General features: G+C 36.7%; 1 protein-coding gene across 2 annotated transcripts in view; it reads left to right on the top strand.

The window, feature by feature from the left end:
• Positions 1-15971, top strand: part of PI4KA (phosphatidylinositol 4-kinase alpha) — an 89593-nt gene that overhangs the window by 12830 nt on the left and 60792 nt on the right. Inside the window, exons 9-18 of one of the 2 annotated variants that reach the window (XM_067539903.1) lie at positions 416-481; positions 2337-2433; positions 2863-3054; positions 4347-4447; positions 5603-5732; positions 7707-7836; positions 8713-8808; positions 9581-9764; positions 10290-10393; positions 13180-13348. In XM_067539903.1, the coding sequence (XP_067396004.1) occupies positions 416-481; positions 2337-2433; positions 2863-3054; positions 4347-4447; positions 5603-5732; positions 7707-7836; positions 8713-8808; positions 9581-9764; positions 10290-10393; positions 13180-13348 (1269 nt within the window). Of the gene's footprint in view, positions 1-415; positions 482-2336; positions 2434-2862; positions 3055-4346; positions 4448-5602; positions 5733-7703; positions 7837-8712; positions 8809-9580; positions 9765-10289; positions 10394-13179; positions 13349-15971 lie in introns of both variants that reach the window. The other variant, XM_067539902.1, reaches the window with a different exon arrangement.

Raw genomic sequence — 15971 nt, 5'->3', positions numbered from 1 at the left:
AGAAAACCTCATGAAATGTTAGTAATTTAAAGTAATAAAGTTAGTAATGAAACAGTTGCACTGGCAAAGCCCTTTTGTTTGCATCTGACATCAGATTAATTTGCATATGTCTTGTGCACTGCAATGAGAACAGAGCCATTTTCCAGTGGGGATGGTTTATTAGGACTGCATTTAATGGCAGAGCCTGGTGGCTCTAGGCACATCCTGTCTTATTGCTCAGGGCCTCTATGTACTATTGTAATACAAATGATGATGATAGGAATTACTGCATAACTTTTCACTGTCTTAATTTAATCTGATGTTTAATATTCAAATGATTAAATACTTTCCTTGGCCAACCTAAATTGTGACTGTAAAACAAACCCTCTACCAAGATAATGCCAATGATAAGATCAAATTTCTATTTTCTGTGTAGGTGAAACAAATTGTTGGAGATTCTGTTCTCAAAAACTTAGATGCAGTTGTAGCTGAAGTTGCCGAGGTATGTTTTAATGTCATTTTAAATGGTTTAAAAAGCACATGGAACTCTCTTTAAGTCTGAACTATTGTGAAATCAAAGGTAAGAAATGTGCGAAAAGACTGAAAATAAGGAATGTGGTAAGGGACACTCAACTAATATTTGTTTTACCCCTTTTGATTCATAGGAATTAGTTTCAAAGCCTAAGACCAGTAGAAATATTTCCATTTAACAAAAAAAAAAAAAATCTTTGGAAACATTTGTTTTTAAACAAAAAATCTTCTACAGCATTGGTGTCCCTAAGCACTTCAGCATGGAGAATTTTAAACTAGTTATTAAAATTCTTTTGAAAGAGGAGTTTGTATGCATGTGTGGTGGATGTATTGAGTCATTAGAGAGTCAGATGCATTTCATAACCAAATATTACAAATTGGTGGATCTATATTACCAAATGATCGCTTGGTAATCCTCCTGGTGCTTCCCAGCGGAAGTGGTGACACAGTTTGACTGATTTTATTAAACTGAGTGAAATATCTGGTTATACATATTTAAAATATTTAAAAGACCAGGCATGTCTACCAAATGTTAATATTCCAAAAAAATTGGACAGGTGTGCTGGAGTTCCTTCTTTTTTTGCAGATGAACATACTTCTCTGAGTATTGAATAAATGGTATCCAAATATCTAAGTATCTATTTGTCCTCCCTTTTCTGGGTACTTAACTGTTGCATTAATTATTACATTACAACCATCTCCCATGTTTGTTAACCATTCCTCTACAGTTGGAGTAAGCCTCTCACTGGAAAAAGAGACGATGTGAAGCCTAGCAGCTACTAGCAGATGAGAGATTAATAATTCCTTTGTTGTACTGACGCTCATCCTGTAACATGGTAACACCCTGTTAAATAGAGAGTTGATGATTATAATACTATATAATGTCTCTTTTAAAAAAAAACCTCACCATAGTAATTATTGTTTTGTTTCTGATATATACATGACAGGGATGTGTAAGCCTATTAATACTTCCTAAATAGAATAAACCAAGACTTTTTTTTATGGTGTAACATAGGTAAAAGCCTTTAATTTAATTCCCATCTGTTTCATTCTCACTTCCTGAACAAAACAAAGATATAGTAAATTCTTGTAAGCAAATGTGTTGCCCTTCATTTGCTTTTCACTGCTTTCTGGCTTGGAAGTTCTTGATACTGTTGTATTTTCAAGATGTCAGCTTTCAAGTTTAGCTGCTTCTGAGCCAGTGAATGACTACTTTCAATGGACATATTTTGCATGGAATTTAAATTTTTATAGGACTAAATGATTGCTCAGACTGTTGACAATTGCGTAGCATCCTCTATCAACATCACCTCTAATGGGTCTCCGAAATTTTAGACATAGACTCAATTCTGAACAGTTCTATGTTCAGGGCTCTGGAAAATTCTCATGTATTTTCATCTGTGGAAAAGAACTATGCTCTTGGATACAGCCTTTTTTGCTGGTGCAAAATGTAGGTTTTGATGGAAACTACTCCAGTCTCTGTTCCTGCTTTTCCAAATAAAAGTTGGAATCTCTCATTATACCGAGATAATTTTGTTACAATATGTGCCTTAACAAATAGATGGGATAGCTAAGTACTATTTAATGCATTGAACGGTTATGGTTTTCATCTTGATTAACTGTGAAGGCAAAAAAATAAATAAACCCCTTTTTGTATGGTATGCGATTACAATATAAATAGTACCCATTATCACAATTAGATGTCTAGGATAGAAAATGACAGTTACCTAATCTGAATAAGGAGTTTTATTTGTTCTTCATGTTCACTATTTCATAGGAAAATGTTGTTTCCTTTTGAAACTTACAGCTGTTTTTTAACTTTACAGATGAGTCCTAATGCAGATCTCTATTATAAAACATTCAGTGACCCTCTTTACCTTGCCCAGTTTAAAATGCTGAGAGACACATTATACTACATGAAAGGTGTGGTACTTGCATTAATAAACTTTCTACTAAGTAATATGATGGGGGAGAATATAAAGTACTGTGAGTATTGTAGGCTGTGCTCCAGGTGGCTGGGGAGGGTGCAGCATTTCATGGGTGTTGCATGTATGCTATACAGTTTGTGAAGCACTTTGGTATGAAAGTTGCCCTATAAAAGTAAACTTATTTATAGCTGTTGAAGTCATCTGTGCTATGGGGGAAGTACGGAGGGGACAATCAGCATAAAACTTATTCATTTACCAGTCGTCTTTGCTGTGAAATTATTTTACTTCTCATTTCGGAAGAAATATTTCATGAATGATTTATATTCAATATAAAAACAGCATATAAATGAAATCAATCCATTTTTCTGGGGGCGCACAACTACTATCTTTCTGCTAGACTATATTTTCCTTCCCATTCCTGCAGATCTTCCAAACTCATTTGTTAAGGAAATCCATGATTTTGTGCTGGAGCAGTTCAACAGCAGCCAAGCAGAGCTTCAAAAAATCCTGCATGATGTAGATCGGCTACACAATGAACTGAGCCCTCTGAAATTGCGTTGCCAGGCTAATGCTGCCTGTGTGGATCTCATGGTGTGGGCTGTGAAAGATGAGCAAGGTGAAAAATGCATGCTTCTGTCTCTTCAGAATGTCTTTTATCCTGCAGAAGTGTTTTGTACAACTCATTCTCCATTGTCAGTAGTTGATGAAGGATCATTTATATTACATGATGTTTGCCATAAAATACATTTAATGATAAACTTCAGGAATTTTTTTGCTAGAGAAAGCCAAAGAAAGTCAAACTTGCCAAAAAAATTCCAGGGTCATTTTAAAATACTTGTAACTCACAAACTAGTTAACTGACTTAAAGTTCTCAGAAATTCTTTCTGAATTCAAAGAATAAGTACTCTAAGTTTGGGGAGAATGCGCTATATTACTGCACCATGAAGTGCAAATGTAAATTCATCCTTGCCTACAGCAGTGCTTTGGCAACTTCGTAATGCAGAATCTGTTAACTGTAGTTGCTATAGATCATTCTAAATATCTCTTCTCTAATATAGATCTGATTCAGGAAAGCACCTAATCACATGCTTTAAAGTAAGAAAGTGCTTTCCTGAATAAGCACTTGGATGGATAAATAATACAGGATTTGTGTTATGTTGGAGGATACTCTGATTTTAGTGGAGAGATTCCCCTAAAAGTGGTATTTGTTTTAACTCTCTCACATACTGCATATATTGCCATTAAATATAACTATACAGTATCCTGAAATAAAGATGGGAACATGCAAGATCTTTGAAAAACCTTGCAAAGTTACTGATAGGATTGCTCCAGTGTATATTGTGTATTTATTTCCTACTTGTTGCTGGGTTTTTTTGCTTTTTTTTCTCTCAAGTGCAATTTTGAATGTCTCAAAAAGATACTTCCACTTTTTTGTAGATATAATTGTCAGGAAGCTTTTCCTGATGTTCACCTACATTTTCCTCCTTTCTTTAAATTTAAACTTATTACTTAAACCCACTAATATATTAAACATTTGTTTAAATATTTAAAATACTTGTAGAAGACTATCAAATTAAAAAAATCCAAAAGCTATCTGAGACCTATAGCAATCTCAAGTCAAAATGTTTGAAAGAACTGTTTATTGCATATATTAATAAGATTTTCTACCAAAATGTTACCAACAAAGTTTTAAAGAATCATGAACTATTCAAACCAACCAAATCAAAACACTATGGATAACATTCTGTGAAACTAAAACTATTCTCAGTCTTTGAACTCTGGGGTAGGTGGATACAGCAAATTCTCTACCTGTTTTATTGTCTACAGTAAGCACATGGTAATACCTAGGCTAATAAATTCACATACATTCTTCAGATCTGTTATTGATTTTCTTCTTTTGGAACAAAGGTGCAGAAAACCTGTGCATCAAACTATCAGAAAAGCTGCAGTCCAAGACTTCCAGCAAAGTCATTATTGCCCACTTGCCGCTGCTGATCTGCTGCTTACAGGTCTGTCTTTAAAGGACTGATAAGAAATATTTTGATTTCAGCAATCATTTAGTAAAATTGCTTGGAGATTTACAAACTAGTTTAACAGTTTTCTCATCTTCTGGTTATATTACTACTTGTTTGTGTCTTCTGCATCTGCATTTTAAGACTTGAAATCACAGTGGGATGGTGCTTCTCAGACCCTACTTAGCTCTGATTTTCTGTGGGATGCAATCAACAGGTTATTGTACTAGTCATTTATTTTTGACAACCCTGGGTTCATACTTGCTTTACCTAACCAATTAAAATATTTAGTGGGACTGGGTGGCTCCTGGGATTATAGGGATATGAAGCCTTTCAACTCTTGTTCACCAGTTGAATCCACACAGGTTGGTAATGGTAAAAAACTGAGACCATCTGATGATGCTTCAGTAGCCTGTGTGAAATGAATTAAATTGAACTCAGACCATCCTAGAAGGTGAGGTTTTCTGATCACAAGGGCCCTACCACATTTGGAACTAATTATCCTCTTTGTTGGTAGTCTGTATAGAGGGCAGTGTGGGAAAAGTTCTGGAGATTGAACTGCCTTCTCACTGCTGTGATAATCTCTTTTCAAGGCAGGGTTGATTCATATTGGCAGGTTAGTGTGTGGAAACTTGCCCGTGCTGCACACGATCTGTCGACAAATGTATATGATCATTTAGGATTATCAATGTGGTGTTCTTCTTGAGTAGTAAATTCATTTTAAAAAGGGCAAAAGGAGTATGGTGTTATCAGCCTCATTCCAATTGGACACTTTATCCACTTTGGAAAACCAGTCCACAATTGTCATTCTGTAATCAAGACTGGAAGCAAAGATACATTACTCCTCAAAGCTCTTTAATTATTAAAATGTATTTATCCCATAACTTCACTTCCAGGGAAGCCTGTTCATTTGGTATATTAGATTCTATCTCCTGTGAAACCCCCAGGAAGAAAGGGGAAGAAATTGCTTTCTTGTCATGCTAACAGAGTGATTCTTGAGATCAGAGATTTGAAACACACTTTCACTGGAGTACAAATCCCTAAGCAGTAATTTTTTTAAAAAAGTCATGAGCGCACAGTTGAAATAAAAATAGGTCTGTTTATGCAGCAGGAAAATTAAAATATTCTAATGCAAAAATTCTTTCCTGCTAGGGTCTAGGTCGTTTATGTGAGAGGTTCCCTGTTGTGGTTCACTCTGTTACTCCATCTTTGAGGGACTTCCTTGTTATTCCTTCCCCAGTGCTGGTGAAACTTTACAAGTACCACAGCCAGTATCACACAGGTAAATGAAAGCAATACTAGCTCTGTGTATGGTCCAGTCATGTTGTGTACCACAAATAACATTAATTTGCTGTTAAATTTTCTATTATGATTGCAACTTACTTAAAGGGTTTTTTTCCATTTTCTACCAACTTATTTATTTGTGGATTCTGTTTTTTTGTTCTCTTTCGATGGAAGAGAGGGAATGCAAACAAAATTCATGCAAAAAATATATTCTCATGTCTAGGAGCTAAATAACCATACAGAAATAACCAAGTCCATTGCTTCTGACACTCTCAACCTTGCAAAGTCAGTTTTGCCTAATACTGTCTTATTTTATAATTTCAGTAAATTTCATTCTCTTAACCTATTTGCGTCCACTCCCCTCCCTTGGTATCAAGGTGTTAAGATTTGTTCCGTATATATATCTGAACAAACATATCAGCAGAAAAATGACTTTTGAAACTAGCAAGATTGTAATAGAAGGTACATAAAAAGTGTGTGTTCATGTTGATCAAATCTAGTATCTGTAATTTTTTGGTTGGTTGTTCTAAATGGCCTATTTTTTGTGTCACATCTTAAGATGTTAAGCCTGTTTTTGAAAATTGCTTTGACATCTTGGTTACACTTAGAATTTAATCTGTTAGTGCATAATTTGAAGTGTAACTAAAGAATTATGTTCATCCATCCTCTGTTTCATACACAGGAAGATTAGATATTCCCCCCCCTCCCGCCTTTCTCTCACACTCTCACACTCACACACACAGCAAAGAGAGAGTTGAAATCCCATTACTTATATGCAATATGTGTGCAGCATGAATTGCCAGCAAACTGCCTTGGACTGTTTTCCGCCTATATGTTAGGTGGATGAAACAGACCAATAAGTTGGGGATGGGTTGGGAGAATGAGAACCATAAACCTAACCGTTTAATGAGAAAGCAGAAGTGTATGCTCACTGCTGTATATTTAAAGACACACTTTGTTGACCATCTTGCATATAGACAGCAGTGAGCCAGTGTTAAGACTCATAAGTTCTCTGACCACCAAAAATTTAATCATAAATATGGGGGTTTTTTTACATATTGTATATTGCTGTGATTACTTTCTGAAAAGTGACAGACTGACAACATGAAGTTCAATTTTTATTTGTTCTTCAGGATTTCCATATCAAATTTGTCAATTACAAATCAAATGTTGATTTTTCCTAACTGCAGAATACCCCTGAATCTGAATGTGAATCTGTTCCTTCTGCCTCTTACAGTGCCACAACTTGTAAAGATTCTGCAGCAAAAAATTTAGATGACAGTTTTGTTAATGGTAAAATAGCTTGCTTTCCCTAGCCTTGTTGTATGCAATGTTAACAGGAGTCAAAACTTCTTGTGTCAAAAAAAATAAGTAGCTAGGACTTGAAGGTGAGCAGGGATGAGATATGTCAAGTAGGATACTTAATTTTTATCTAGTTGTTATTTATATTATAACCAGGCTTTAAACACAGTAGGGGAAATTAATCCCTTATGTAGCTCTGTTTACTTCACTGGAGGTGCACCAGGAATGAATCTGGCTCCTGGTATTTCACTGTTAGAGCTACTAAGGTAGATGCAAATATGAAAAGTAAGGCAATGTAAAACCAGTCTAAAACTGTTTAACTCATATTCACATTCAGCAGATTTGATTTGAAAAATCCTAATGTTAAATTTGAGTATTCTGCTTTGAGACTGGCAATTGATCTTAGCTAATACTAAAGCAATATTCAAAACTATGCAAAGTGAGAAGGGTGAAGATTTCTTAAAGCGAAGAAATCAATGAAATAAATTAATAGCTCATGTCGGTAGCCATGCTTCACATGGTACCAAAGTTCTTGAGAGCACCTCTCTCACCTGTGTCCTAGTCTGTTTTTCATTCACTTGCCAGGTATTGCTCTGCCTATGTATACACAACTCAAGGAAAAATATAGCAAAAGACACGGTCTCTTATGCTTCATCTCTGTTCTTAGTAGGTGGCAATGACATCAAAATCAGCGTAACAAATGAGCATTCAGAATCCACTCTAAATGTAATGCCGGGCAAGAAAAGTCAACCATCCATGTATGAACAGCTTCGGGACATTGCCATAGACAACATCTGCAGGTAAGAATTGTGCTTAAAAACACGGAAGGACTAACTTATATGCAGTTTAAAGATACAGGCGCTGTTCTCACTGAAGTGGACAAACATCACGATGAGTTAAATGGAGAAACTGTTTAATGCAGAGTTTTTTAGATGGTCCCTGCTACTCTTTGCACATCTGGCTAGTATTTGACTAGCCAGTGGACCACTTGCTTTATGAACATGCAAGAATGCTGAACTCGTGAAATAATTGAACTGCATCTTCTGAATGCCAGGGTCTCATGAATATTTTAGGGCAGTGGTTCTCAACCAGGGGTACGTGTACTCCTGGGGGTACATAGGTCTTCCAGGGGGTACATCAACACATTAGATATTTGCTGAATTTTACAACAGGCTACGTAAAAAGCACTAGCGAAGTCAGTACAAACTAAAATTTCATACAGACAATGACTTTATACTGCTCTATAAACTGTATGTTGAAATGTGAGTACAATATTTATATTCCAATTGATTTATTTTATAATTATATGCTAAAAATTAGCAATTTTTCAGTAGTATGCTGTGATGCTTATGTATTTTTGTCTGATTTTTGTAAGCAGTTAGTTTTTAAGTGAGGTGAAACCTGTGGTACACAAGAGAAATCAGACTCCTGAAAAGGGTACAGTAGTCTGGAAAGGTTGAGAACCACTGTTTTAGGGGATGCCAAGTATGTGCTAATGTGAATATACTCTTTCATAGGAATCATTTTCTGACTGAACACAGTTCAGATTGTATCAGGTTTATGCGTGGTATTTATGCTTTGGTATTGGACACCTTACTCTCTCATAAAGTGAGATATGAAAATATATCTGTTGCTCTTTGGCTGTCCTGGCAACTGATGTGTTTACTGTTCTTTAGGTGTTTGAAAGCTGGCCTGACTATAGAGCCAGTGATCGTTGAGGCCTTCCTAGCCAGTTTGTCTAACCGTCTGTACATATCACAGGAGAGTGACAAGTAAGTTGTTAGGCATAATACCAATTCTTTTCGGTCTTCAGTCAGTTTAACTTGAGATCCACTCCTGCTAAGACATCCAAGCACAAGGAGCTGTTCTGGGTGAAATGCCACTGAAATCACTGAGATTACATGTGGAAATATGGATCAGTTTATGCAGTTCTCTTTGTGGATTTGGCCCTTACTTTGGTACTGAGGGGCCTATGTACTTTACTGGATAAAAATACTGTTTTCATGTCTACAATGAATATTAAAGACCATTTGAATTACTAAGTGAAATGAGGTTGTTTCTACTAAGTCCTCAAAGGGCTGCACAAACCAATCACTTAATGCTTGGCACAATTGATTGCTCCTCGTGGAATCTGAATTGCCTCTCGCCTCTTGAAAGGTTGGTCTGCCAAGTCAGAGCTGAGATAGTTGACAAGGCATGTCTAATAACTACAGTTATTTGACTGTATCTGTGCTGTTCTTTTTTAAAAAAAAATTGAAAGTCGTTCCAGACAAGTCTTTTATCTTTCGTCTATAGTGAATGGTTAACAGATTGGTGTTGGTATTGTAAAAACAAATGTTTTATTTCCTGTACTATGTATGCTTTTGATTATAATAGGAGGGAAAAAAACAGCATCAAAGGGTTAAAATGAAATTAAGTGATATTACAGTGTACTGGATGCATCAGTGTAAGTTGTTTCTCAGGCAGATTTTAGTTCAGCTTGTACAGCTAGATGTTTAATTGTTTCTGGATGTTTATATGAATATGGCTTGTTTGTTTTGTTAGGGAAGCCCATTTGATTCCTGACCACACGATTCGAGCTCTGGGGCATATTGCAGTGGCACTTAGGGACACTCCTAAAGTGATGGAACCAATCCTGCAGATCTTGCAGCAAAAATTCTGCCAGCCGCCAACTCCACTTGACGTACTCATCATCGACCAGCTGGGCTGCTTAGTTATCACTGGAAATGTAAGGAAAGGGAAACTGGCCAAGCGAACAAACCAGACTAGAGAGACCCCTAAATCACAGCTGTCTATTAATGTCTTTCAGTTAAAGGAATGCTGTCAGCTTTGTTTGTTTAAGCCCCAAAAGCATTTCCTTAAATGCAACATTGCATCATTTATCCTGTCTTCAGAACGTAAATACAGTTGTACAATCATTTGTTTCCATGTACATTTTTTGTACAGTATCACTAGAAATGAGCAAAGCCAGGCCTCTCCAGCAAAGAAGTAAGCTTCCCACAGATATATACGAAAACAATTAGGAGCTTTTCCCCCCTCTATTAAGTGACTTAGGCTCACCCAGGTCCTATTTAGGCCTGAGGAACCTAAATCCTTTTTGAAAATGGGACTTAGGCACCTAAGCCCAGATTTTTAAAGATACTTAGCATTCTATATAAAGTTTTTATTTGGTTGGATAGAATTTATTTTTACAGGTTTATTCCTTTAACAGATATTGTATTCAGTGAACTCTACTTAGTTTGTTTTCTTGCAGCAATATATTTACCAAGAGGTATGGAATTTGTTCCAGCAAATCAGTGTAAAAGCAAGTTCAGTTGTTTATTCTGCCACTAAAGATTACAAGGATCACGGATACAGGTAACATTTATAGTTAGAACTGCCTCCTTAGAATATGTGACTCTTTAAATCAAACATCTTCCTTATGCTATGTTTTGAACTTTCACTTTTTTTCCAGTAGACATTACAGCTTTATTTCTTTCACTTGTTGTTGTATTCCAGAGGTTTGTTTGTAATGTTGCTTGTCCAATTCAGAGAGGGTGGGTGTTTTGAATGTATGCAGATCTCATATAGTCTCCTATTCCTGTTTTATTTAAAGTAACACTTTTAATATTTAAAAATTACTGGTGTGCATTTCTCACTTCTATTAGCTGGATTTAGGAATGAGCAATGTGCTTGTGATTTTATTTTTCTCTTGATGAGCAGTTGGCAATTATTTCTTCGCAGTAATGCTTTAGCCCAAAGGTGCTAGAAGTTGGCACTGAATGATAATAGAGACTCCTTGATCTCTTTCACAAGCTATTAGCATCAGGAAGTACCAACTTCGGTCACAAAAGATTGATTGTGTGCATTGGTGTTGTAGCTGTGTCAGTCCCAGGACATCTGAGAGACCAGGTGGTTGAGGTAATATTTTTTATTGGGCCAACTTCTGTTGGTGAGAGAGACACACTTTTATGCTTACACAGAGCTCTTCTGCAGGTCTGGGAAGCTTATACAGATTGTTTAGCCTAAGTAGCTAACACATTTCCTGTGACCATTCCAAGGAAAAAAAGTCCAGGATCTACACCTTAACACACTGAAAACCGCCTTCACAAACAAGGACACTCTTGTAGATTGCATCATTCAACAGGTCACCCAGATAACATGAGAACTTTTTTCAATATAGAAATAAAACCCCCTCTGACCACACGCCCCTAGCTGTCACCTACCATCCCATACTTGATGAGGACCCCATCCTGAAAGAAATCTTTTCTGAAGCCCCCACTTCTGGCCTTCAAACAGCCCTTCAACTTCTCCATGCTCATCATCATCATCATCAAACTCCCCACAGACCAGGACATGCTAACTCAGAGGCCCCAGACCCTGCCAGAGGAACATATGCGAAACCTGCCGACATATCTCCAGGGGTATAATTATCAGCACCCCCACACAATATGCTTTCAAGATCCCTGAGTTGTACACGTGCATATCATAACGTTTGTACCTCCTCCAGGGCACTAAATGCACCAATAGCAATTATGTGAAACCAGACAATCATTACACTCTTGAATGAACTCACACAGGAAAATGATATAAGACAAAACACCACATTACCTCTTGGTGAACACTTCACAGACTCCATTTCTGACCTGTCCTCATCCTCAAAGAAAACCTGCTCAAAAGATGAGCCTGGGAGCTTAAATTCATAACACTTCTAGACACTAAAAATCATGGACGGAACAGAGACACTGGATTTATGGCTTATTACAACAATCTGTAATTCCACTAACAACTGCCTTCATCCTGTTCTCTTCTACCCCCCCCTCCCTCCCCCCCATCAGCTGCTTCCCAATTCTTCCCAACCCCCCTTCCCGCCTGTCTCCCCTTTCCTCTCTGTAACTGGATGGGTATTAAACGGGCCACTTCAGCTTGAATGGTCCCTTGAAATATGTGTTAACTGTTTATGCTAAACAATCCGTTCCATCTTGTATTTAGCTGTGACACTCTGAGTAAGTATCGCAGATTGAAGAGGAGCTCTCTAAACTCGAAAGCTTGTAAAAGATATTACCTCACCCCTCCTTTTCTCTCTAAAATATTGACTGGTAAATTCTAGTTGATGTCAAAAACGTCTAATGCATTAGCTGTAGTTGCCAGCTATCCTCTTCATAGGCCTGATCTACAGCCGAGTGAAGTCCGTGAAAGACTGTCATTGGCTTCATTAGGCTTTGGATTTGGCTCAGTACTCTTAAATTATCCTTAAGGTATTCAGTACTCCTTATCAAAGAATGCTGAGTAACTAGGCACACAATCCAGTTCCTGTTACAGCTAACACAAAGAATTCCAATGACTTCACTGGGAGTTGGATAAGGCCCTATCTGAATAAGATATTGAAGTATAAAACTGCATAGCACAGAATTCACGGTATTCATCATATATGATGAGTTAATTTTTTTTTAAATATTCAGGAATGTGAAATGGTCATTTGTATCAGAGTTGTGTTGCATTGTAATTTTAGCCTTTAAAAAGCGGCTTGAATTCAATTCTGAGGAGAGTGAGGGATTGATAGTAACTACAAACAAGGATCCTGGCACACGCGCATTATACAGGCTTTCATACACTGTCCTGCCCAGTGCGCGCCAGTAATTAATTGCAGCTGTTAATTTAAATCTCTCTGCCACCCCACAACTTTTCCAATCCAGAAATACAATATTTTTCTGCTGGTTTAGGTTTTCTATACCTAAAATGGTCAGTCCTGGTGAATGGGTGATAGTGGCAGCACAGCAAAACGTTCTTTAGAGACAAAGTTGAGACCATTAATTACATTCTATTTCATTCTTCACACACCAACATTAATTTTCGCCCTGTGCACCAGTTTATTCTCCAATCCTCTGTCATTTGGTGCTGCTTCCATCTGCTCTCTGTTTTTGAGACCACTACATGCATTTTAATTATGATGCAAGCAATATTTAACTGGCTTTTTGAATTGGAACACTAGTGCATTAACCCAGTGTGCCATCCATTCTCACGAAGTCTTCGATGTACAGAATGTGCCTGCCACCATCAGTATTATGCAGATTTGCTGCTGAACAGTGTTAGTGAGAAAATAAAGACAAACCTTTTCATCAAAGAGTTGGTTGTTTCTAATTTCTCTCTCTCTCTCTTGTCAGACACTGTTCCTTAGCTGTCATTAATGCCTTGGCTAACATAGCTGCTAACATTCAGGGAGAACACCTTGTGGATGAATTACTAATGAATTTGCTGGAACTGTTTGTACAGCTTGGACTGGAAGGAAAGAGAGCCAGTGAGAGAGCAAGTGAAAAAGGGCCAGCACTAAAGGTAAGGAACAGAATTAATTGTGTGGGTTTTAATTCAGTATCTCTTTGCGTTGATATGGCTAATGTGAACATATTATTCTTATCTCCTCTGAACCAAGTGTATAGACTTTAAAATTGCACATTTAACTACTGAAACAAATGAGAAACTGATGTGTTTCAGTGCGTATGGTATATTAATAATATAGTGCCTAAATGACCTTTCACATATTAATTAAGCCTCACATAATATCAGTAAGCTAGGTAAGTAGTAGTGGTACACCCATTTTTCAGGTAGGTTAATTGAGACATGAAAGATATTAAGTGAATTGTCCAAGACACACAGCAGTCTGATGACAGAGCTGGAAACAGAAACAGGAAGTCCTGACTTCTGGGCTCCTGCTATAACCATTTCCTAAGAAATAGTGAAGTGTTGTTATAAATTTGCAATTTTAATCTTGGCTACCACTTAACTTATCCTGAATAACTACTATGGTGGTTGCACACAAGTGGATTTTCCAATATTAGAGTTGATGGAGGCCTACGTAACTAAATTCACAAAAGACTACATAGAATGGAACAGCCTGGTATGAATTACAGATGTAGTGAAATCAGTGCAGATTACCCTGATTGAATAAGCATTAATTGGAATTGATTGTTTAAGAGAAAGTTACCTTGGAGAAGAGAGAAGTTCTTACATTAATGATAGAGAAACCATACTGCTTTGGTGATTAGAAGTGCAATCTCGTATGCATTGGAAGTGAAAGAATTGCAAAGCAAACTTGAGCAGCTCTGATATGTACAGTACAAATTCTTACCTTATTAAATGTAATCTCCAGCTGTATGTGTTCACATCTACAAATCCTTGTGATCATTCTAGTCTCTCATGTTATGGGAATCTCCCCAGTATGTTAACACTACTTTGTGGGGAGAGGGATGGGAGGGCGAGGGGGGGGAGTGATAGCAAAACAGCATACCTAATTTATATTCGGAGGGTGCAACGTGATATAGGAAAAGAAGTGTTAGACATTGTTGCATAATCAGAAATGTTAATTGACTGGTGGTGTCAGTGATCTCTAATAGAAAAGCAAGTGGAAGTGCTGGTTTTCTTTGGTATTGGAAAGGAAAGTGAAAAAATTCAGTGACCTGTTCTCCAGGGGCCATTACTTGTATTGCTAATAAAATTAAAATGAGAGGTTAATGCTAATGTTAGAACCTGGATCTCCAGCTTCCAGGTAAGTGCCCTGTTGTATTTTCAAGTCTTGTCTATTCACAAACTAACTGTTATACTCAAATTGGTTAAGTTAAATTGATGCCAACTCCTGCACTGTTGACACTTTAATTTTGGTTTAAGAGCAGCTTGTTTAAGTTTATCTTAAACTTGTTCATAAGTGATTTAAGATAAATCAAAATAAACCTGGATTAGATTGAAATTAAAGCATGCACACAGACTTTTGCACTAATCTAATTGAATTGGTTTAAAATCACACCTTAAGTAAACTACTTCAACCCTATATGTAGACTGCTTCCAGATCTTTATGATCAATTGCCTGTAAAATGTAAACTACTCCTTAAAGAAATACATGCAAGGGTCTAGAAATGGAATCCCTTAAATAGGTGCAATTAAATGTACCTAAGTTGTTGTTATAGGGCCACTTACACAGTAGAGCTATGTTGTTTTCCCCCTTATAAGCTGTTGGGTGCTTTTGTAGTTCTCCAGTTTATTCTTGTAATTGTGTTTTTCTTTTGCTTTATCTTCATGTTAGCCGCTTTCCTGTGGCTTTATAAATGTCTTGAGTATTTGCTTTACTAATACTCTTTTTTAAAAAAAAAAATGTAATCACCTTTTCCCACAATCCCTCCCTTCCTCTAAAGCATTCAAAAACAAGTTGTTAGCCCTCGCCTGTGTTCACTCTAAATCCATTTTATCACTTGGAATAATATTTTGCTTTTGTTCCTAAAGCACTAGAAATTTCAGCCTTCATTTATTTTTGTTCTTCTCAATGTTAATATACCCTACTTTCTTAATTTTTAATTTCCAATGGATTCACTTCCTTCTAGGCCAACTGGACCGCTTTCCACCCTGAAACATATACATTTCCTAAAAGGAAGAGGAACCCAATAAGCCATTTTAATACTTTTTCCTGCCATATGCTGTTTTCTCTTTCACATTTTTTCAGCTGCAGCAGGTCATAATACAGGATGCAGTCTGTTTATCCTTCCAGAATTCCCATTTACTTCAGTGAGTTTGAGTTGTGCAAATATTGGGGCTATAATGTATTAAATATGTGTTATGTGACATGAAAGGGTTGTAGACTAGAAATCAGTCCAGCAGCTGACTGTTGTCTAATAGCTGCAATATTTAAATTTAGGAGTAATCCCTAAAGATCTGAAAATAGAGGTTTTTAAACATACTTGTGTAAATTTCAATTTTGTTTGAATAATCTATCATAATTTAATTTTATCATAATCTTTCCTGATTGTGAAACAGTCTCTTCTAGTATTTATGAGAGAGATTTCCAAAGGTGAGGTGAATACAATTTACATCACTTATGACATGTTCTTATGGTGCTATGCAAATTAAACTGTGAAATCAAACGGACACCACTTAGGATCAGGCACTTATTGACATATTAAGGGTTTATTGA

The sequence above is a fragment of the Emydura macquarii genome, unplaced genomic scaffold (genome assembly GCF_026122565.2).
Source record: "Emydura macquarii macquarii isolate MOO-44397 ecotype Brisbane River unplaced genomic scaffold, CSIRO-AGI_Emac_v2 contig_554, whole genome shotgun sequence".
Classification (NCBI taxonomy): Eukaryota; Metazoa; Chordata; order Testudines; family Chelidae; genus Emydura; species Emydura macquarii.
This window is presented reverse-complemented; position numbering and strand designations above follow the sequence as displayed.